The 21,278-nt window shown below is 42.8% G+C and overlaps 1 protein-coding gene across 2 annotated transcripts in view; it reads left to right on the top strand.

Moving 5' to 3' along the window:
• COL4A3 (collagen type IV alpha 3 chain) overlaps positions 1 to 21,278 on the top strand; it is a 129,362-nt gene extending 108,084 nt beyond the window's left edge. For both annotated transcript variants that reach the window (XM_084779821.1, XM_084779822.1), the window contains exons 38-52: positions 1,787 to 1,913; positions 3,472 to 3,552; positions 3,911 to 4,009; positions 4,528 to 4,575; positions 7,297 to 7,482; positions 7,829 to 7,959; positions 11,971 to 12,043; positions 14,119 to 14,190; positions 14,282 to 14,407; positions 15,361 to 15,459; positions 17,645 to 17,857; positions 18,450 to 18,627; positions 18,735 to 18,849; positions 19,119 to 19,291; positions 19,857 to 21,278. In XM_084779821.1, the coding sequence (XP_084635947.1) occupies positions 1,787 to 1,913; positions 3,472 to 3,552; positions 3,911 to 4,009; positions 4,528 to 4,575; positions 7,297 to 7,482; positions 7,829 to 7,959; positions 11,971 to 12,043; positions 14,119 to 14,190; positions 14,282 to 14,407; positions 15,361 to 15,459; positions 17,645 to 17,857; positions 18,450 to 18,627; positions 18,735 to 18,849; positions 19,119 to 19,291; positions 19,857 to 19,941 (1,806 nt within the window). In that variant the 3' untranslated portion in view covers positions 19,942 to 21,278. The remainder of the gene's footprint in view (positions 1 to 1,786; positions 1,914 to 3,471; positions 3,553 to 3,910; positions 4,010 to 4,527; positions 4,576 to 7,296; positions 7,483 to 7,828; positions 7,960 to 11,970; positions 12,044 to 14,118; positions 14,191 to 14,281; positions 14,408 to 15,360; positions 15,460 to 17,644; positions 17,858 to 18,449; positions 18,628 to 18,734; positions 18,850 to 19,118; positions 19,292 to 19,856) is intronic.

The raw sequence follows: 21,278 nt of genomic DNA, 5'->3' as shown, positions 1-21,278 counted from the left end.
ATCTTTACACATTCCTATTTCTACAACAGAGGCTGTATCACATTCTCAATTTGGGAAAATTGGTTTCAGACACCAAGAAATTTCTCTGTCCCAGCAGGGGGCAGTAGTGACAGGCTCCCACAAACTGACCAGGAAGGGTTTCATTCTCCCTGATACAAACCATGAATATATCTCATAGAAAGCTTTTGTTCTTGCTGTTTTTTTATGCAGAAATTTTGCACTCTATATGCAGAACTCTTTGTCTCATTAAGACGTAAATAACAGCATAGAATAAAATAGAGAGTGTCACTAAAAAGTAAAAAGCTTAAGCTGCCTGTATGTACCCTTGTCTAGATGATTCTGAAATGTTTTCACTTCATTACACAGAACGCTCTTTACCTTGTCGCAGCGTTCTTTCTCTGGACTTGTGTTCCATCAGACTGAGGTTGGCTATCAAAACTCTTTCCAAGTGTGCCAAACACTGGGTGTTTCAGTGGGGGGCCTGCTTGCTCTTCTCAGTTTATTTCCTCCCAACCTTTTTATTTTCTTTTCGCACTTAACAGAGAGCTACACTAGTATAGATATTCCAGTAAGCAGAGCTTTTAAACCTGGGATTCCATGGCCTTCCCTGGAGAAATCGGCAGCATCCCAGGAGATGTCCTAACCTCCTAAACTGGATGTGAAGTTCTTGGGTGCGTGTTTTTGTAAGGGGAGCAGATAGTTTTCATCAGATGTTTGAGGCCTGAAGGAGCCACACCGTGGAGTTGTTTTCTGTTTTGAGGCAGCAGTGTAGCGCTGTGTCTCATGCTTCTAACTCTAGCTCTTGGGAGATGGAGGCAAGATGAGCAGTAGTGAGGGTCACCTTTGACTACAGAAGTTGGAGGCCAGCCTAAGCTACATGAGATCCTGCCTCAAGGCAGCAACGACAACAGCAACAAAATTGCTATGATTATTTCCATTTTCTACAGTAGTCACTGTTAGAGACTGCAAAGACCTGAGAACTCAAGCTTTCATTACTTGAAGCACAATTTTCCCCCTTCCTATTTAGACTGGTTTTCAGAAAACCAGAGCGACGCCTTCCACCGAGGTTTTTTCTCAAGAAGCAATCCTATTTGGTTGGGTTCTAGTTTAGTTCATTTCCAGCTCTGTCTAGATTCAGGTTTTCATAGAGAATAACCACATGAAATTTTAGAGCTTTGTATTGGCCACAGGCTGGGTTTTCTCAGCTTAGGGAGTCTCAGTAAGAGAATAATACATTCTAATCAGCCTTGATGGAAATTTTCTAAGTCACTGTCAACCATGCATGATCTGAATTGTCTATTAAATCAGCAAAATGACGTTTTAAACATGTGACTGGCAGACATGTGTCTTTAAGCACTGTATCTACGGGACACTTCTCTGTTTAGCCTACGTCTTATTCCCTGTCAGTCATCATAATTTGTGTAGTTTTCTACTTGTATGATCGTTTGATAACTCTCTCCCAGCTGGACTCTGAAGTCCATGAAGGAAGGGACTGTGCAGTCTATCTTCTCCTAGGCCCAGTGCTATCCAGGATCCCATCCTACTTAAATATTCTACTGTTGTTCTCTTGAAACCCTTTCAGTGTCTTTTAAAAGAGAGAGAGCATTTTCATTTTGCTCTGGGCCTCACGAAGCACACAGCTAACCTAGTTTCCATGCATTTCATGGTGCTGGCCTGTAGCAGACCCTCAGCGGGGATTGGTACATGGATAAGTAGTCTTTTACCTAAACCCAACCACATGTCCTGCTTATATGAGAACTTTAAAGGTGTTTGACTGGATTTTAAGGGCGATTCAGGACTGCCAGGTGACAAAGGAAAGAAAGGAGAGAGAGGCCCACATGGGCCGCCTGGACAACCGGGACCTGCTGGACCTGCTGGAGCCCCTGGGAGTCCTGGAAATCCTGGCCACCCAGGTGAGGCCCGGCTTTACAGCTCTGAAAAGTAGAAGCAATGTACCTTTACCTTTCAGAACCATCTTTGTAAACAGAATGCTACAATTTCAGTTGTGCGTGCTACAGGTGCTTGGATTCAACCTTGAACTTCAAATCCTATGGCACTAAAAACCAATGAATTCATCGGCGGCAGGGGGACACGGGGGGGGGGGGGGAAGGAGGACTCATTTTCCTGTTAGTGGACCGACATTTAAAGGCCTGCTTTTGTAATCAAACCATCTGAAGTTCTGCCTCAACGAATTCAGCCTAGAAGCATGAAATGGCACTTCCGGCACTAGCTTAGGTTAGGATGAGATCGCGGGGCTTGGATTAAATGCTTAGACTGGGTGGCTTAACAGAAGCCTGCTTTCTCACTGTCTGGAAGCCAGAACTCCACCACCAAAGTACTGGTACGGCTGGTTCTCGGGAGACCTCTGGGCGCGGCTAGCGCCATGTTGTCCTATCTCCCCTTGTGTTTGCCTCCTGATCACTTACAAAGATGCTGTGAGTGTTGGATCAGAGCCCTCACTTTTGCTTAACTTTCAAAAGTGTGTTATTTATTTATTTTGTGTGTGGGATGCATGTGGACGTCAGGGGACAACGTGCACGGAGGACAACTTGTGGGGATCAGTGCATTCCTTCCATCACGTGGGTCCTAAGGGATCGAGTCCATCTTGTCAGGCTTGGCTGCAAGCCCCACTACCCACTTAGCCATCCTTCTAGCTCTAATTTTTAACAACCGCATTGCTAAACCCAACGGCATTCTGAGGTACTGGGGGTTAGGGCTTTAATGTATAAGTCTGGGAGGAGCACAATTCCACCTGCCGTGCTATTTTAAATCTTTTATTTTGCCTGGCCAATGTCTGGGCATGGATGTTGATGTTAGCTTATAACAAGTGTTCACTTTGTTTTATTAAAAACAACTGCTCGACTGGAGATGAAGCTCAGTAGTGCAGCATTTACCTCACCATACACAAGGCCTTACATTCACTTCCCAGCTTTGGCAGGAGGAGGGAAAGGTAGGAAGAAAAAAAATGTACTTAATAAATCTGAAAAGCAAACAAAAAACTTGCTGAAGTATTAGCTTAAAGCTGTAGGCCTACATAAAGATAGCATTTAACTGAAGTGTTTAAACACTGAGGGTTCAAGAGACTTGCAGTTAGCTCCTGCTCTTTAGCAGTAAGTCAGACATTGAGTGATTCGTGTAGGGGTCCAACTCAGGCTGTCAGACTTGGCTACAAGCACTGTTACCCACTGAGCCACCTTGCCAGCCCCAACTTCTGACAACCACATTGCTAAACACAATGACATTCTCAGGTGCTGGGTGTTAGAACTTCAACATATGAAGGCAATCACACCTGTGTGATTTCAGGAGCAATGTCTTTCATAACAAACATCTGAGGTGGCCTGTTGGGAATTCCCTGAGGGCACCCTGAGCACAGCTGACAGGAGGAACTTGCTGTTTCAGTGGCTGATGTAACTAACCACTTATGTCTTGGCATTCTTTTTTTCTCTCCCCTCTCTCTCTCTGGATCTTTAGGAAAACCAGGACCTGGTGGTGATTTGGCTCTTAAAGGAAAGAAAGGCCTCCCAGGCCCTCCAGGAAGCACTGGCCCCCCAGGTTTCATTTTAAAACTTATTCTACTCTTTTGCCCTAAGAAAACAGTTTGTCCTTGAGATTAAACTGCCTAAGTGTATTGTCCCTGTAGAATGCAGAATACTAGAGTCCATAGCACTATCTATTGATGTATCTGCCAGTATAAAATACTGGGATCATCTCGTGACAGTATTAATTTGAGCATTGTTACTTTTTGTTGTTGCTGCTGCTTAACTATGAATGCAGCTCTGCATAACTATGGTTCTGAAAATTCAGTACCCTTGAGCACTTCCCACCTCTCTCCCTGGTATTCACAGTAGGCCACCAGATGAAAAGAGGTCCTGTCTTTGAATGGCATGATTTGGGTTTCTGTTTGTTTCAGGTCCTCCAGGACTCCCAGGACTTCCTGGACCAATGGGTATGAGAGGTAACCAAGGGCATGATGGAATTCCTGGTCCTCCAGGAGAAAAGGGAGAAACAGGTACAGCTTGCTATCTCCCTTTGTGTGTGTGTGTGGGGTGTGTGTGTGTGTGTGTGTGTGTGTGTGTGTGTGTGTGTGTGTGTGTGTAATAGCATATATACATAATATGTCATTTAAAATATATTTTATATAAATGTAATGTATATAATATTTATTATATAGTGTGTGTGCATATATGTATAGATCTATTCATGCTGTAGCCAGTGTGTGGAGGTCAAGAGGATGCTCTACAGGGGTCGATTCTCCCCTTACCCTACATGGGTCCTGGAAGATTGAGTTATTAGCCTAAGGGGTGTGAGCTTTTAGCCACAGAGCTACCTCACTCACCCTTGCTTTTAATATTTGGTCTGCTCACTGGTTTATTAATAGCATTTCAATTCCACGTGGCTCTAATAATTCTCCATTGATAGAACTGATGGTCTCTAACACATTGTCAGTGTGAATTAATTGTACTTCCTTCATATATTGGATGTAACGAGATTAATCAAATGTTAATATATCAAAATTACCTCCTGCAGGCTTGCTGGAGGGCTATCCAGGCCCAAAAGGGAGCCCTGGTCTTCCAGGTAGGGAGCTCTTCTTCCCTGACATTAAAATACACATTTTCAAGATTGGAATCTACTTCTCTATGATTTGTCAAACAATGTAACTTGGCAAGTGAAAGATGCCCCAATGATGATACAAATTATCATGTTTGTTGATGGCTACCCTGTACCTCTCTCAACATCTGAGGCAAGACAACTTATCTAGTCCTAATAGTGAATTAAAACTATTTATCATCACAACAAAGGAAACAAATGCAAAGCTGTGTTCTGGCTTTTTTGATTTCCTTCTATGTAAGTTTTTAAAAATAAAAATAATTCATATATATCTGTGTTGTTGTTGTTAGTTGGTTGTTTTAATAACTTGACTCCTAAAAGGATATAGGTGGAGTTGGCTTGCCTGTGAGCACCCTTCCCTGCTGTTGCGGTCCGGTGGTGGTGCCACCATTTCCCACTTTGCTTCCAGCCCCTGCACTGAGCTTGAGGTTCATGTTTCTATTTGTCAATGGCTTACCCTGTACCTCTCTCAACATCTGAGACAAGATAACTTATCTAGTATGTTCCTCAAAGTGCCCCTTTCTCAGGCCAGTGGCATAGGATAAGCAGATTCTTTGAACTCTTCCATTTCATAGAGAGAGAAGCCAAAAGAAACATCAAACTGTTTGCACCTTTTAATGATCTTTATTAGCCTTGCATCCTATATATAGGAGGAATTCAGGGTAGCAATTACACTTTAGTCACAACGATTGATGTTATGAGAACCTGCAAAAGACGGCTTGATGGTAGACGTGAGCTACACTGGCGTTGGAGCGTGAAGAAGGCAGAGCTGCTCTTTCCCTCTGTTCCTTAGTGATTTGATTGTCCTTCTGGTCGACCTCAGTGTTTACACACCTCCCAACGCCTTCCATCCCCTATGAGCATTGAACTTTCCCCCTTCCAATGTCTAGTTGTAGAACTATAGGCAAAAGAAAAGTTTCTGTTCATATTGTTAGGTTAAGCTCAAAACCTACTGAGCAGGGAGTGCTGTATTTGCATTACTTTCATTTGACTGCAAATAACATTTCAAAGGGGGAAATCACACCTTAGATAAGAAAAAAAACTTTAAAAATAACAAGTAGCCCAGACAGCAAGGGATCGCATGCCTCAATGCTTCTGGGATAACAAAACATGAAGAATTCACTAAAACTTGGAAGATATGGGTTGGTTTAATTGGTTTATTCTCCTAAATCCTTAGAAGAACTCACATCAGAGAACAAAGAAAAGATTTTAACAAAAATGTAATATAAAACCCACAACATGAGTGCATGCAGTCATTGCTGTACAAAAACAGTGTTACAGAGCCAGGAACAAGCTGAAGGCCTCTGCTCACTTTAACAGCATGAATTATAGGCACTACAAGACTAAGGAATGTGAACACTCTACAGACAATACCGTAACAGTCAACAGTTTGGTTTTCTTCATTACCCTAGGCCTTTACTATCTACCCAACAGTGACCCACTCACAACTCTTCTCTAGTCACCAGCCTCACTCTCAGTTGCCTATACTCATGCCCTTTGCTCTCAAAAATAATATGGGGGCTGGAGAGATGGCTCGGAGGTTAAGAGCATTTGTTGCTCTTGCAAAGGACCTGCATTCAGTTCTCAACATGTACACAGTGGTGCACAACTACATGTAGCTCCATTAAATCGCAAGGGATTTAATGCCCTCTTCTGGCTTCTCTGGGTGCCAGGGACACACATGGAGCACATATGTACATAAAGGTAAAACATACATATAAAATAAAATACATAAAACATTCTTTAATTTAAAAAAAAAAACATAGAGATGGGAAAGAAAAGGGAAGATTGTTACCAGTCCATACTACACCTTTCATCTAGGAATGTCAAAGCACAGTTTCTTGGAGGTTTTCTGAGATGACAGACAATACCTGGCACTAAGATGTGACATTTCCAGGGTCTTCTTTCATATCTCTTGCCATGTTTATTCCCCCACCCCACCCCAGACTCAGTGTCACAGCTGTGGAAAATTTTACCCAGGAGACTAAGCAAGATTATGACTACCTCTAACTGGGCAGCAATTCCAAGCTCTACCCTGAACTTTAGCTCTTCTCTGCTCTATTGCATTGTCTGTAAATAAATAATGTCACTATAAAGTTCACCAAATAATAACTGTGGCTTACATTTCCATGACACCTTAGATCTTAAATCATGCCTTTTGTCCATATGTTGGCTAAATGTTCTTCAAAGAACTGTTCTCTGACAGGTATATTTTTACTTTTAAAATAAGAGAGTGGAAGGGCTGGGGAGATGGCTCCACACGTATGAAACAGGCACTGTTTCATGCCAGCACTGGGCAAGCAGAGATATGCAGATCTCTGGAATTCGATAACCAGCCACCACAGCCAAATCAATGATCTCAAGTTCACTGAAAGCATTTTTTCAAAAAATAAGACACAGGAGCACACACACACACACACACACACATACACACACACACACACACACACACACACACACACACACATGACAAGAGGGATTTATAAGATGTAGTGATTTTGCCTACATCAACACCTAGTCAGAAGAAGACCTATAGACAAATATTTTTGTTCTCTGGCCTTTTTTTTTTTAAACAAAGAAAATACATTATGAATCTTAACATTGTAAAAATAAAAAAAAATTATAAAGAGCCTACATTACTGAAACTAACCACAAACTATAAACCCAGCCGTGCTTTCTTCTCTACAGGTGTCAAAGGAGACAAGGGAGTTCAAGGCTTGCCTGGCCTCCCTGGCAGAGAAGGGGTCATGGGAGATGTTGGACCTCAAGGACCGCCAGGCATTGCTGGACTCCCAGGACCACCAGGTCTACCTGGGGCAATTGTCCCTGGCCCAAAAGGAAGCAGAGGTCTCCCTGGCTTAAGAGGAAATCCAGGTAGAGTGTTTCCTTTCACAAGTGAGTTGGTGGGGTGTTGAGGGACAGTGGCCTGTGTAAAACATTAGTAGGTTTAATGAAGTATCCTAAAGACAGCGACCTCTACTGTTGAGCTTCTGTTTGCATTGGGCCAGATGCCTGCCCACAGACTGTCCTCAGGGAAATGTGGTTCCTTCCTGCTTTCCCCCATGTTTCCCTGGTGTTCTCTTGTTCCATCTTCACCACAGTCCCACCTCCCAGCAGCAAAGAAAAGGGTGTTTGGGGGCAGTAATCAGGTGTGGGACTCCATGACAGAACTCACGAGAATCCCTTACTGGCAACTCTGACGGACTCTTTGTGAATCCAGGTGATCCAGGTCCCCCTGGACCTCCAGGACATATCGTAAAAGGCATAAAAGGTGACAAAGGATTTATGGGACTGCCTGGCCCCAAAGGTCTACCTGGAGCTGTAGGAGACATAGGCCCACCAGGACACCCGGTGAGTGTGGAATGTTACTAATGCAGTTCTGGCTTACTGTTGTTATACTGCAGGCATATTGTGTATATCATCAGTACTGTTCACACTTGCTCACTATTCATGGACTGTACTATTAACTGGTAAACTGACTGTTGCAATGATCAGTTGCACCTGAACACAGTACACTTTCACTATTTATGATACATCTGTGCAGTGATGTGATACATCCAAGGTCCCACAGAGCCCAGGAAATCAAAAACTTTTAAGGGCTGCAAGACCTTTATAACACATGGATCTATGGGGTACAAACCTCTGACTCTTGTTTATTTAAACCCGGAGCTATTTAAACTCTCTGGGGCGGGGGAGAGAATTCTAAGTACCTAGTAAATGACAATTGCCTTCAACCTGCCTCAAACAATAGTCATTTTTGCCCTCTATTAATATGCTTTCTTTTTTTAAAGATTTTACTATTATGTATACAGTATTCTGCCTGCAGGCCAGAAGAGGGCACCAGATGTAATTTTAGATGGTTCTAAGGCACCATGTGGCTCCCAGGAATTGAACCCAGGACCTTTGGGAGAGCAGCCAACAGAAGCACTCTTAACCTCTGAGCCCTCTCTCCACCTTCCTAATATTCTTTCAAAATGATCTTTGCTATCTTGCAAATATGTGCATTTTACCTCCCCCAACACATACATATGTATCGTCAAATGTTTGAATATAACTTCCATTTCCTCCTATTATTTTCTACCTGGTTCTGGCAGATTCAGTTCATTGTTCATCAGCCTTACCTCTACCGTGAATGTAACTCAGTTTGACAGCATCTCCTTTTAAAATGAAGCCAGCAACAGAATAACTTTCGGAAAAAAGAGCAAAGTCTCCCAGTGAGTGGCTATGGAAGGGAAGTGTCTCTCTGGTCTGAACATTACCATTTTAGGACTTCAGCCTAAGTTCCCTTTGGGCCACTCAGCTGACTCATGGCCACGGTGGTAATGACACACTGAGCTTAGAACCAGCTGTGCTCACAAGCCATAAAATTCAACTTCATTGTTGTAGACCGGTGACAAGGGGAGAAAGCTCTTTAATAGCACACATCCAACGCTGGCTAATGCCCAGGAGAAGCCAGCCTGGCATGGAAGGTTACTCATTTATGTACACCGTAGGCTTATACAGTGCACATAAGCTATCATCTACCCTCCCCCCACCAAAAAAAAAAAAAAGCCCTCTTGGGTCCCAGCTTTAGGTCACACTATGAACAATGTAAATTGAGATGGGAGACTGTAAACATAGCCATTTAGGCAAATGGGGTATTTTTCACCACAAAGATATTGCTAGAATCATTTTAAGCACACCAGGGTTGTATTTTTTCCAAAAAGTTGTTGCCCAGGTTCATCTTGGCCAACTGGCAGAATTATGCTTTTCTCGGGAGTAGAACCAGGGGCTTTATGGCAGGCCAGGATTTAACACTGCTTGCGACCCTGTATGCCCCCTTGAGCATCCTGGTGGAGGCACTTCTTCAGTGCTAAGCCTGATGACTGGTTCATTCTGGTAACATTTACATCCTCGCATTGTAACCCTTGCTCATCTCCATCAGGCCTGGTTACTGGGTATCTACTTGTCTTTGCAGTCCTTTGGAGGCAGAACTCCCTCAGCTAAATTCCACTTGTATGATTAATGCCTCCTAAGCAAACCCATTGCTAAATCCTTTATAACACCAACTCTCTTACTATGAGTTTCTCCTACAGCAGCATTTCTTCTGTGTTTTCCTTGTCTGGTCTTGTGCTGTTGGTGTTTGAGATGCAAGTGCAGAGCTTTTGCATTTACCTCCAAGGATATCATCCTGTTCTTGGAGGCCCAGACTTCCAGGGTCCCATCCCAAGAGCTTTCATGACTGAGTCCCTTCCTCACCCTCCCCCACCTCCCCTCAATTCTCTTAGTAGCACATGCAGTGAGCTCATTACTGTTTGGAAAGAGGTGTTGAATAGATGAGTGTGGGTTGATGCTCAGTATGGAGTGTGGACTCTGTAGCAGTCAACAGAGGTAAGGAGAAGTAGAAGATACGGAGATACATTGTTTTTACACTGTTACAAGGAAAGGTGGAGGGCTGAAGGAACACAGCAAGGGCACTGCATCTCCCCTGTGGAATGTGCTCAGAGCCTGAGTCTGAAGAGATGCACATCAGTTATCCAGAAGAACAAGTAAAAGTAACAAGTAAAAAAGAACAAGTAAAAAGGCTGAGAGGAAAGGAGCTTTCGGAGCCTAAAGACTGACTGCACATGTGTAGGAGGGGTACAACTGGAGGCTGAGGTTGAATGTGAACCTATCCAGAGGGCTGGAAAGAGTTGACATCAGGAGAGTCTCATTTTCTAGACTAAGAAACAATGCACCACAGCTGGAGAGATGGCTCAGTGGTTAAGAACATCTGCTACTCTTCCAGAGGACATGGGTTCCGTTCCCAGCACCCTCAGCTCATAACCATCTGTAACTCCAGCTCCACGTCATCCAATACACACACACACAGACACAGACACACACACAGACACACACACACACACACACACACATACACACACACACACCAACCACCTCTTCATTCAAGAATGCATGTCATTTCCTCTACAAGTTGAAATTAATCCTTTAAAGAACCTGCCTCTGTTTTGGTCATTCACCAAGCTTAAAACCAATCCTGATTGCCCTATGTAGCAGTCACTGTGACCACAAAGATATGGTGGAGAGGTCACATGAAAATACAGACTCTGCCAAGCCACGACCCAGCTCTAATACCCGCACTAGGGGTAAATATGGGGGTTCTGTGGCATGACTATTATTAGGAATCATGTAAAGCTGTTTTCATCTCTTGTTATTTGGTTTCTAGAATCGACTTTTTGAGATATCACCCGCCTCCAACCAATCTGCAGATGTTTCTCATGTACTCTCTGGTGCTTCAAAAGTTGTCATTACTGATGTGATGATTGCACCTAAAGTTCTTCCAGGGTCACTGGCAGATAGAACGTATGGTCTGTAAATAGGGCCTCTCGTAATTCTTCAGGTGCTTTTGTGCTCATTTCCAATGGAAAGATGATTCTTCTGGATGGATTTCCTGACTGGCCCTTTTAACATCTGTCTCTTTGCATAAAATACCTCCCTTCCCACCCAAGGGCTGAAGCTGATACCTGACTTTCTTTAGCTGCCTTTTGCTAAAGACAACAGATGGTTACTTCATCCCAGCAACTGGACTATGGTCTTTTCCTCCTGAGGGAGCTGACTCTAATAACCTTGTGATTCTTGGCACCTCTCTCATGATTTTTAGTTCATTGTTTTCAATAGCACTCTATCTCAATTCCTAGGAACAACGTGAGAGTAGACCTAAGGTATGGCTCTTTTTGGAAGCCCTGCTCCCTCTCTTCTTTTCCACCAGTCTTTGAGTGCCTCAAATATCCAACAGCAATTAATGTGAGCACCTTCTACTCAGTAGGCTCAACCTCTTCCCCTACTGCCCTTTGAGGTCCCATCTCTAGACAGTAGTTCTCCTGCTACCCTCGTCAGGAATAACTTAGAACTCTGACAGCTGAGCAGAATGACACTTGGGTTCCACAATGGCTCCACTGTCCTTGCAACAGTTACAGGTTCATTCTTCCTGAAATGACCCCCCAAACACAGGGCAGTTCCACTTAAATGCATTCAAAGCTAAAACATATGCATTACCATTAGATGCTCTCTCTCTCTCTCTCTCTCTCTCTCTCTCTCTCTCTCTCTCTCTGTGTGTGTGTGTGTGTGTGTGTGTGTGTGTGTGTGTGTGTGTGTGTGTGTGTGTGTGTTTTAAAGAAGAGCTCCTAAGAAGAGCTCTGGGAAACATAAAAGCTAAAAGTAGGTAGAATGCTGAGATGACAGATAAAAATCTTGTCTGTTAATTTTACTTTATTCTTATCCAATATGAAGTCACATCTTTTGCTTAAAAGTAATCTGTCATGAGTACTATATTTTTAAAACTTTATCTGTGGTTCTGCTCCTTCCCCTGTATTCAAAATATAGGGAGCCCCAGGCATTCCAGGTCTTCCAGGTCTCAGAGGTGATCCGGGATTCCCTGGATTTCCAGGCATAAAAGGTACTATTTTAACACCATTGCTCTTATATATAAATACACTGTAACTGCCACTCAAATCACATTTGTAAAACAGCACATCACGTTTGATGAACTTCTATGGCCACCAGAGACAGAAGGAGCAGTACAAAGAGGGCTGCAGTGTGAGGACCCACTCACAGGATTTCAGTGTGAGGACCCACTCACAGGATTTCAGTGTGAGGCTAGAGCACTCTACTAGCATCTGAACCCATGGGTTGAGATGAAAGCTACAACATGAGAGTGGAAACTATGGGACAATTAGAGACAATTGAAAGTGCTCCCTTTGGATGGTACCCTTCATCAATACTAACAGTGATATTTTAAAGTTTTGGCCATAATTTGGAAAGCTGATAAAAATCTTAAAAAAAAAAAAAAAACCAGCCACCAGGCCATTATGTGGGTGAAGTGAATTTTTAGGCACAGATTTATACATTTGTGTCTTATGGGGTTTATTTATTTATTTGCAGTAATAGGGACTGAACCAAAAAAAATCATATTTGCTGGACAAGAGCTCTAACACTGAAATCCATACCATTATTTTATTAATATTGAATGTAGTGTGATACGCCAGAAAGAGGCAAGAGGATCACTAGAAGTACAAGGTCAGCCTGCTCTACATTGTGAAGTCTAGACTTTCCAGAGCTATGTAGTGAGATTCTGTTGGGTGTGGGGAGGTTGTAATGTAATGCAAACAATTTTTTATTAGATTCATTGTTGAACTGTTCCTCTTCGTTATGGGTTTCTTAAGGGTGGAATCTTTTCTTTTCTGACAGCCTGTAGAAGTACTAAACAACAATTGTACCCAGTGTGAACAAAGCCTGGTTTTCCATGAAGGAAAATGGTTTCTAGGTTCCATCCTTTTAAGGAGCAGTTAGCTAAGGAGAGATCATTGTGAATGATTCTGAGGAATCTCACTGGATGTGGGGCAGATGAATACAGACAGGTCATCCTAGATCAAGTTAATGACTCCGCCTTCCCAAGTCTCAGAATAAAAACATCAACAATGTGAGAAGCACATAAAAGCTCAACTAAAGAAAGGAATTCGTGAATGCTTTTCAATGTTTAGAGGTAAGCAGGGAGGAGAGTCTTAAGACCAACTCCTGTGAATTGGTCTTAAGACTCTCTATAGGACACAATCAGATTTCAGAAGAAGGCCCTGGCCTTGAATAATGGCTTCACTCCTTTATTTGGGAAAACGTTCCATCACCGCAGTATTTAGGTTGCTTCTCATGCTCATAGGTGGACATTCATCCTTTCTTCTGGGTCTCAGAGGAAATGGATAATTTCTAGAGGAGTTGTCAGTTAACTTTGGTGCTGTAATTATTTTATTTTGTTTCTTTTATCTTTTCTGTTTTGCTTCTTTGAAAGAGCCTTGACCCTGCAATCTTGCTTCTGTCTCCCAAGTACTGGGACTGCAGGCCTGCACCTTATTGTATTTCACCTCTTGATAGCCTATTTATTATTGAAGTACTTTAGGTAATTTAGATCTAATGTCTATGCAATTTGTTACTGTGGTTGTTTTGAGACAGGGTCTCTGTGTGTAGTTCTGGCTGTCCTGGAACCTGCTGTGTAGATCAGGCTAGGCTTGAATTTACAGAGAGCCACCTGCCTCAGCCTCCTGAGTGTTGGGATTAAAGGTGTGGGCCACCATGCCGAGCAATTTTATGTCTATGCAATTTTAATACTCTTTAAAGGAGTATTTCTGCAAAACAATGGCTATTTCTTGGTAACCTCTTATTATCTGTACAGAAGATAATGAACCGAAGTGAAATGCTAGCGACTTTGTTACATAAAAATTTTTATGTGAGAATACCTGATATAAACTCTGAGCTATCTATGCAGCTAGAGCAACAAAATAAGAACGTGGGTAACTGAGTCAACTAAATGTAACAGCTCATCAAGAGAATATCGGCTCAGTGGAACCTCATAATTTACCCAAAATACCTCACTGGGTCCCAAACTAAAAAAGTACATGCTTAGGAATACTTCCCTAAATACAAGGTTCCTGCCCCCCCCCCCCGCTTTATTTATATTTTACTTTTCCTCCTCCTTCTTAGGAGAGAAGGGTAATCCAGGATTTCTTGGATCACCTGGACATCCAGGACCAACTGGGCCAATAGGACCACCTGGTAAATAGCTCTATTTCTCTACTGCTGTTCCCTATTTTAAAAGGGGGTGGGGCTTCATGAAGCCATCTTCTCATTGTGTTTCTGTCAATAGGCGCACCTGGAAAACCTGGCACACTTAAGATCATCTCTCTTCCGGGAAGCCCAGGGCCACCTGGTGCACCAGGGCAGCCAGGAATGAAAGGAGATCCCGGGCTACTGGGACCACCAGGAATCCCAGGTGCGGGGTTAACGCCATTAACCTGGATCTTTAAGAAAGGGTGAAGAAAGAAAATCTGTAGCACTTGGAAGCAGACAATAGAAAGCCACAGAAAACACTAGACACTGCAATGTTTTGTACAGCCAGTTTAGGACTGGGCTCATTTACCCTGACCAGCAAAAAAAAAAAAAAAAAAAAAAAAAAAAAGAGCTTAGACCCACATTAAAACATCTCGGCAAAGCAGGGGGGTGGTGGTGCACACTTTAAATCCCAACACTTGGGAATCAGGAGCAGGCAGATCTCTGTGAGTTCAAGGACAGCCTGGTCTACAAAGAGAGTCCAGGACACCCAGGGCTACACAGAGAAACCCTGTCTTAAAACAACAACAACAAAATCTGGACATAGTACAAAGTAGGAAAAACACACCTGAAAATGCTGTGTTTCATTTTTATTAGGAGAAAAGTATCTTATCTGTCTCCTTTGACAAACATCAGCTTTGGGGCTCAACTTTTAAATGAATGCCTAACTATATCCAAGTCCCATAAATTCGACTCCTCTAACAATTTATACACCAAGGTGTTAGGGGAAATGACTTTAAAGCCTTTCCATATTACTATATTTGGGAACAGAGCCTGAGCCCTCACAGACTTATCAATAGGACTCTTGCTCTCTCGCTTTGTCTGTATCACATGAGAGGTAAGAGCGGAATTACTTGTTGGCTTATTCCATGGGAATAGTGAGTTCTGGAATAAAGTGAAATGAAACAGCACACATGTTCATATATTCATGGTTTCTTGAGGCCTTTTGGGGAAGTTAGAGAGCAAATGTGCCAGTTTGTTCGAGACTAAAGAAAGCCTTCCTGGGATGTCAATCTTGGCTTGTGAAACTGCAATTCTGTGCTTACTTGGCTGGGTGGCAGGCTCACTTTTTATTCTAATATGATAGCATGTAATACACCAGTGCCTTTTGCCTAGGACCATGTGGGCCAAGAGGTAAACCAGGCGAGGATGGAAAACCAGGAACTCCAGGACCAGATGGTGAAAAGGGCAACAAAGGCTCTAAAGGTCAGCAAGGTAAGCATCCAGCCTGGGACCCTATGGAAGCAGTATTGTTTCAGTCTCCAGAGGGGACTTATTTATACGTATGCCCATATGACTGCACGAGTATTTTGGGTCTTCTGGTTAGTCCCATTGCTCAGATTAGAACAAGGACAGGGGGCCAGCTGTTCATTTGGAAGAAGCAGGAATCACAGATGACTGGAATGCACTGTCCATTCTGCCCTGGGCAGATGTACTTTTAATTTTTAGTCAAGGTGTACATTTTTGGCTAAAGACAAACAGAGCTGCTGAGTCACTAGTTGGTATCCTATTTTTAGAAAGGCTAATTGTTTTTTAGTTGCCTACAAAAGTTAGTTGGCTAACAATTTCTTATAGGAGTAATATGACCTGGACTGGCAAGTGCTTCTTCAGTGACAGGGTCCTAAGTGGGAGGGCCAGATCAGAAGATGAGAATATAGAAGATTTGGGATCGGGAGATCTTGCATAAGCCCTGCCTTATGCTAGGGAATCTCATTAAGAAGTACAGCATCTAATGCACTGCTTCTAGGAGAGGAGTGGGACAGTGTCTGTGGAGAGGTATCATATAGTGGGAAGAAGAGGGGGAAAGCTAAATCAACCAATGTTGCACACGGAGAACACGGGGTATCTCAAGGGCATCAGGGACCGAGAACAGGGCACCTCGGGACTGATAGCCGTAGGCCCTTAGGGTGGGAAGAGTTGGGTTCTCAGGATCCTAAGCCACAGCTCCGCTAAGGCCATTACAGTTCTGCCAAGCACATACCTGGTTTTAGAGAAAAAACTGTGTTCCTTCTTCATGGTGGGGGAGGGGGCTGGCTCCAGCTATTACTGACTCTGCCAAGCATGTTTCTGGGTTACAGGAGCTTTGTTCCTTCTCTACACACGAGGGTGTCAGGGAATGCTTTGGCTTGGTCAGGCTCTCAACAGTGGCATGTCATGCTGAGATTTTTGTTCTGTTGGTTTGGTTTGGTTTTCTTAAATACTACCTTGGCATGGATAAAACAACTTTGCGTCCTTCCTTTATTTATTTATTCTTGACTTCCTTATTTAACAAAGCTGACTTTTAAGTATACTAATTTTGAACACAAGTCAACAACTCAGGTGTTCTATAAAAAGGCCTCTTAAATATAATGATCTATGTAGAGTATAAGCTATGAATGTCAGTTTGAAAATCTGCAAACGTCTCAAGCACTCCTCTGGAAAATACTGAAAGTCTGACCACCTGAGGTTACTGGCTTTGTTAAAGAAGGCATAACTTCCAAGTATGATTTCCCAACTAAGTTAGACACCTCAATTCAAATATGGTACTGTCATGTTAATTGTGGTATTACGCTGAGGTTACTTTTGATATAGCTGGAATCTACATTAGAGGACAACCTGTTTGACTTCATTATGTGCTTTTCTCCATGGTTCTATTAATTTATACATTTTTAGTGGCCAAAGCTGGACTTTATAATGAAGTAAGAACAAGCACAGGATACTACAATACAAATTGTGTTGGGAGTTGATTTATCAAGTAAATCAACTTCTATAGAGGCCTCATAAGAATGATGCAAGGATTCAGGCTTAGACCCATAGTGATGCAGCATAGTCTAGCATAGCGCACATGAGCATGAAATGTTGCCTCCAGTTTCTGCCGTGCTCAGCTCATCATTTTATAGTTGCCATGGCGAGACTAGAAAGCGTCTTTTGTTTAAGATCCATGGTAGTTACTTTTGAGTCTCTGTGATAAACATCCTTAAAAGAAGCAACTTAAGGGAAGAAGGGTTTGTCACCAAATAGGAAAGGCACAGCAGTGACCACAGCTCAGTTTGTGACAACAGAAGCAGTCCTCGCCTCTTGGTGTGTCAGCAAGCATAGAAAACTAGACTTGCTGGCAAGTAAAATCTTCAAAGCCTGACCCTTAATGACTAGTTCTAGCTGTCAGGCCCCACTCCTAAGGATTTAGAGCCTTTATAATAGTGCCACAAGCCATGGAAGGACTGAGCATTCAAACCAGAAGCTTCTGAGGAGCATCTCGGATTCGAACTGTCAGAGCCATCTTACAGTCCACGGTTCCCTAAGATCCCTTGTCCTATCCGTGGCTTACCAGCTACATAAGCACATTTAAAAGAGTACTTTGGTAAAGAAGCGTGGTAAAGAGTCTGGTCCTGTTGCAACATGTATAACTTGTTTTTCGAAGGCCCACCTGGATCGGATGGATTACCAGGTTTAAAGGGAAAAGCTGGAGACCGGGGTACACCTGGCACCGGGACACGAGTTCGAGGCTTCATCTTCACCCGACACAGCCAGACAGTGGCCACTCCTTCCTGTCCTGAGGGAACACAGCCCCTCTATAGCGGGTTTTCTCTTCTTTTTGTACAAGGAAACGAACGCGCACATGGACAAGACCTTGGTAAGGTTCTAGATCCCTGTCACCTTATGATGCAGACTGTAAGATATTCGTTAGGATGGGAGCTTCCTCTGACGGCCATTGTAAACAATGTTAGCATCTTCTGGTGCATTTGACAGAGCGACTGTGGGCCCACGGTTGAGTTTCCATCCTGATGAATACACAGCTAGAGGGAACCCACCTAGATTGGTCAATGCCAACAACTTTAACCTCAACCATCTATGTTTTGTTCTTTATTTAATCTTCAAATTCATTTTTTCTAAAGCTTCCTCTGGTTATTTGCTATTGTGAATATCTGGAAATAGTTGACGCAAAGACATTGTCCCAACTGAACAACATCAGGTCCCAAGTTCTCTCCAAGCAGAAAGACAAAGGGCTGTGGGAAGCATTCTTGATAGGGCAGGGAGGGCCGCTTTGCTATTTGAGGCTTTGACTTCCATCATTCCTAAAGCTTTATAATACCACATTTTGCAAATAATTTTTTTGGTCCAGGATCGCCACAGGTTATGTGATAATTGCCCTGTTTCTAAATAATAATGACAATCAGAATAACTGTAACTTACTGGAAGTGATGCTCAGCCTCATGTTTTATTAGGTACTCTGGGCAGCTGCCTGCAGCGATTCACCACAATGCCATTCTTGTTCTGTAACATCAATAATGTATGTAACTTTGCATCACGAAATGATTATTCGTACTGGCTGTCAACACCAGCTCCGATGCCAATGGACATGGCTCCAATTACTGGCAGAGCCCTTGAACCCTATATTAGCAGGTAACAGCTCAACCCCTTCACTCTAGAAGAGGGTCGAGTGAATCACTTAACTCGTACGGAACGTAACGATAGAAAGGCACTGTCGTACTATTGGTTTCATTTTGCAGATGCACCGTCTGCGAGGGTCCTGCAATGGCCATAGCTGTTCACAGTCAAACTACTGCTATCCCGCCATGTCCCCATGGCTGGGTTTCTCTCTGGAAAGGTTTTTCCTTCGTTATGGTAAGAAGAAAATAGAAAAACCTTAGCACATTTCCAGCAATGAGTATTGCTTTTAGAATCTTGTACTGTAACTATAGCTCTTCCTAGAAGACGCCCAGAGCATTAGCAAATCTGGATCAAAGGGAATAAATTAGAGTTTTCTGGGGGTTTATTTATTTGTTTGTTTGTTTGTTAATATTACTGCTCCCTACCCATGCCCAAAATGTGGGAACACTTGCATTGAGCTCCAATGGGCAGTGTTTTTCACTGAGGTCTTTTTGTTGTGCTAGTTCACCAGCGCAGGCTCAGAGGGTGCTGGGCAAGCACTCGCATCACCTGGCTCCTGCCTGGAGGAGTTCCGAGCCAGCCCATTTATAGAGTGCCATGGACGAGGAACGTGTAACTACTACTCGAACTCCTATAGTTTCTGGCTGGCTTCATTAAACCCAGAAAGAATGTTCAGGTAACTATGCAGTGTTGGCCTTAATCTGATAACTCAATTGAACAACTGTACTTGCTTTTTATTTTTACCTCTGTGTGGATGTACTTACATTAGCTCTCTCAGGACTACCAATAGAATCCTGTTTATCTTCATACTCCCAGGCTAGAGGTTTTTTTCAAGTCAATGAGTAGCCTTATTTCTCACTGTGTCAGTAAAGACCAAATGTACACATGACTTTGTCTTCTCTAAGCACGTTCAACACGTAATGGGTTCATAGTAAAGTACTGAATAAAAACACTAGCTAATCTTAAGGTAATGTATTAGAAGGCTTATGAGTATTTAAAGGGAAGGAATAGTCTTGCAGGAAAGTCTGTATTCCATGAATCACAATGAAACACAATGAAATTTATAAAATGTCGATATGTGTATAAATGCAAACACAAGAGAATTTCAAAAATTCTCTTCTATAAAGGGAGCTGTTTCTGTAATAAACTAAAATTGGCTACAATACTAACAAAACTCAAAGCAAATAAGTATTCCCTTTTATCTACCAATCAACAAGCTTATTCATTTGTGTTTATTTCAGAAAACCTATTCCATCAACTGTGAAAGCCGGAGAGTTAGAGAAAATCATAAGCCGCTGTCAGGTGTGCATGAAGAAAAGACATTGAAGAAAGCAGAACCACATTTTCGTCTTTCTTATATGCCAAAATCGTGACTCAGAACATGCATTTATCTAAGCCTTTTTCTCTAGTTTTACACTGTTGTTCTGTGAGGATTTAGTAGGGTGGAGTTCCACCTCACAAGAAGGCATTTCATTCAAGTTAGTCTGTGATGCAGGTCTCAAATCTGTGTGGTTTCAATGTTCCCTGTGGAAAGGCAACAGCTTCTCACAGATATTAACTGATGTCACATTTCCGCTTGTACCCAACGCACTGTGTGAAGTCTGAACTACAGGGTAAGAGGGATTTGGCCCAGTGGATCCACAGTGTGTTCCTTGGCTCCCCCTCTTGACCTAGGGAGTTTGGTCTGCTTCCTAAGACATTAGACTTCAGCTAGCGAAAGAGATGGGGCCTACAGAACCTGAGCACACCATGAAAAGAATTGGAGGGTCCGACCTGTCAGGTGGTACAAGGCCTGAGAGCCCAGGACAGGTGAAGCCCGGGATGCTCCAGGACTCATTTAAATATGCCCAAAGCTAGGACCAAAGGAAGCCTCCCAAAGTGAGTCATAGAGGCTTGGATACGAAGTCTAGTTTTGTTTTCTGTTGAAGAGATTCAAACTGAGCTAACCGCTTGCCTTTAGAGAACTAACTTTTACTAGTAAGGATGTTACATTGAAACATTTCTCTTTATTGTTTTCAATGTACTCACAAGTGGCAAGGACACTACTTACTTGACGTGCACTTTATCCCCACTCCTATAAACACTGACCTTAAATAATCTCACCAGTAGTTCAATAACCCAGGAAAGAATAGAGGCACTTGCTGGTTTATCAGACCCACATATTTTTCGTTGCTCCAAACAGTTCATAACATGGCCTTATAGATTTGTTCCTTTGTTAATCTTCTACATGTTCCTTTGGATCTCTCTCTCTCTCTCTCTCTCTCTCTCTCTCTCTCTCTCTCTCTCTCTCTCTCTCTCTCTCACACACACACACACACACACACACACACACACACACACACACACACACACGTTTATGTTATATATTCTCACCAACCATGTGGAGAGAGACCACTGGGTGAAAACCTTACTGTACACAGCTGCTATGTCTTAAAACTTGCTTTCAAATATATTGAAACATTCCCAAGTTTACTTAATTCAGCTTAATAAGCATCTTCTTCAGTACCAAACTATGGCCCATATGCTATGCTGCGGGTGGTAGGGAGTACTGAGAGACTTGTTTCTGATCTAATCTCAGAGAAGGCAATTTATTCTGTGCAAAGTCTCTCATACATGCAAGAAACCCACCCCCACCCCCTGCACCAAAACCAACCAAACAAAAA

Source organism: Acomys minous (assembly GCF_964271855.1).
Source record: "Acomys minous genome assembly, chromosome: 4".
Lineage (NCBI taxonomy): Eukaryota > Metazoa > Chordata > Mammalia > Rodentia > Muridae > Acomys > Acomys minous.
The sequence above is the reverse complement of the archived record's forward strand: the minus strand, read 5'-3'. Positions and strand labels throughout refer to the sequence as shown.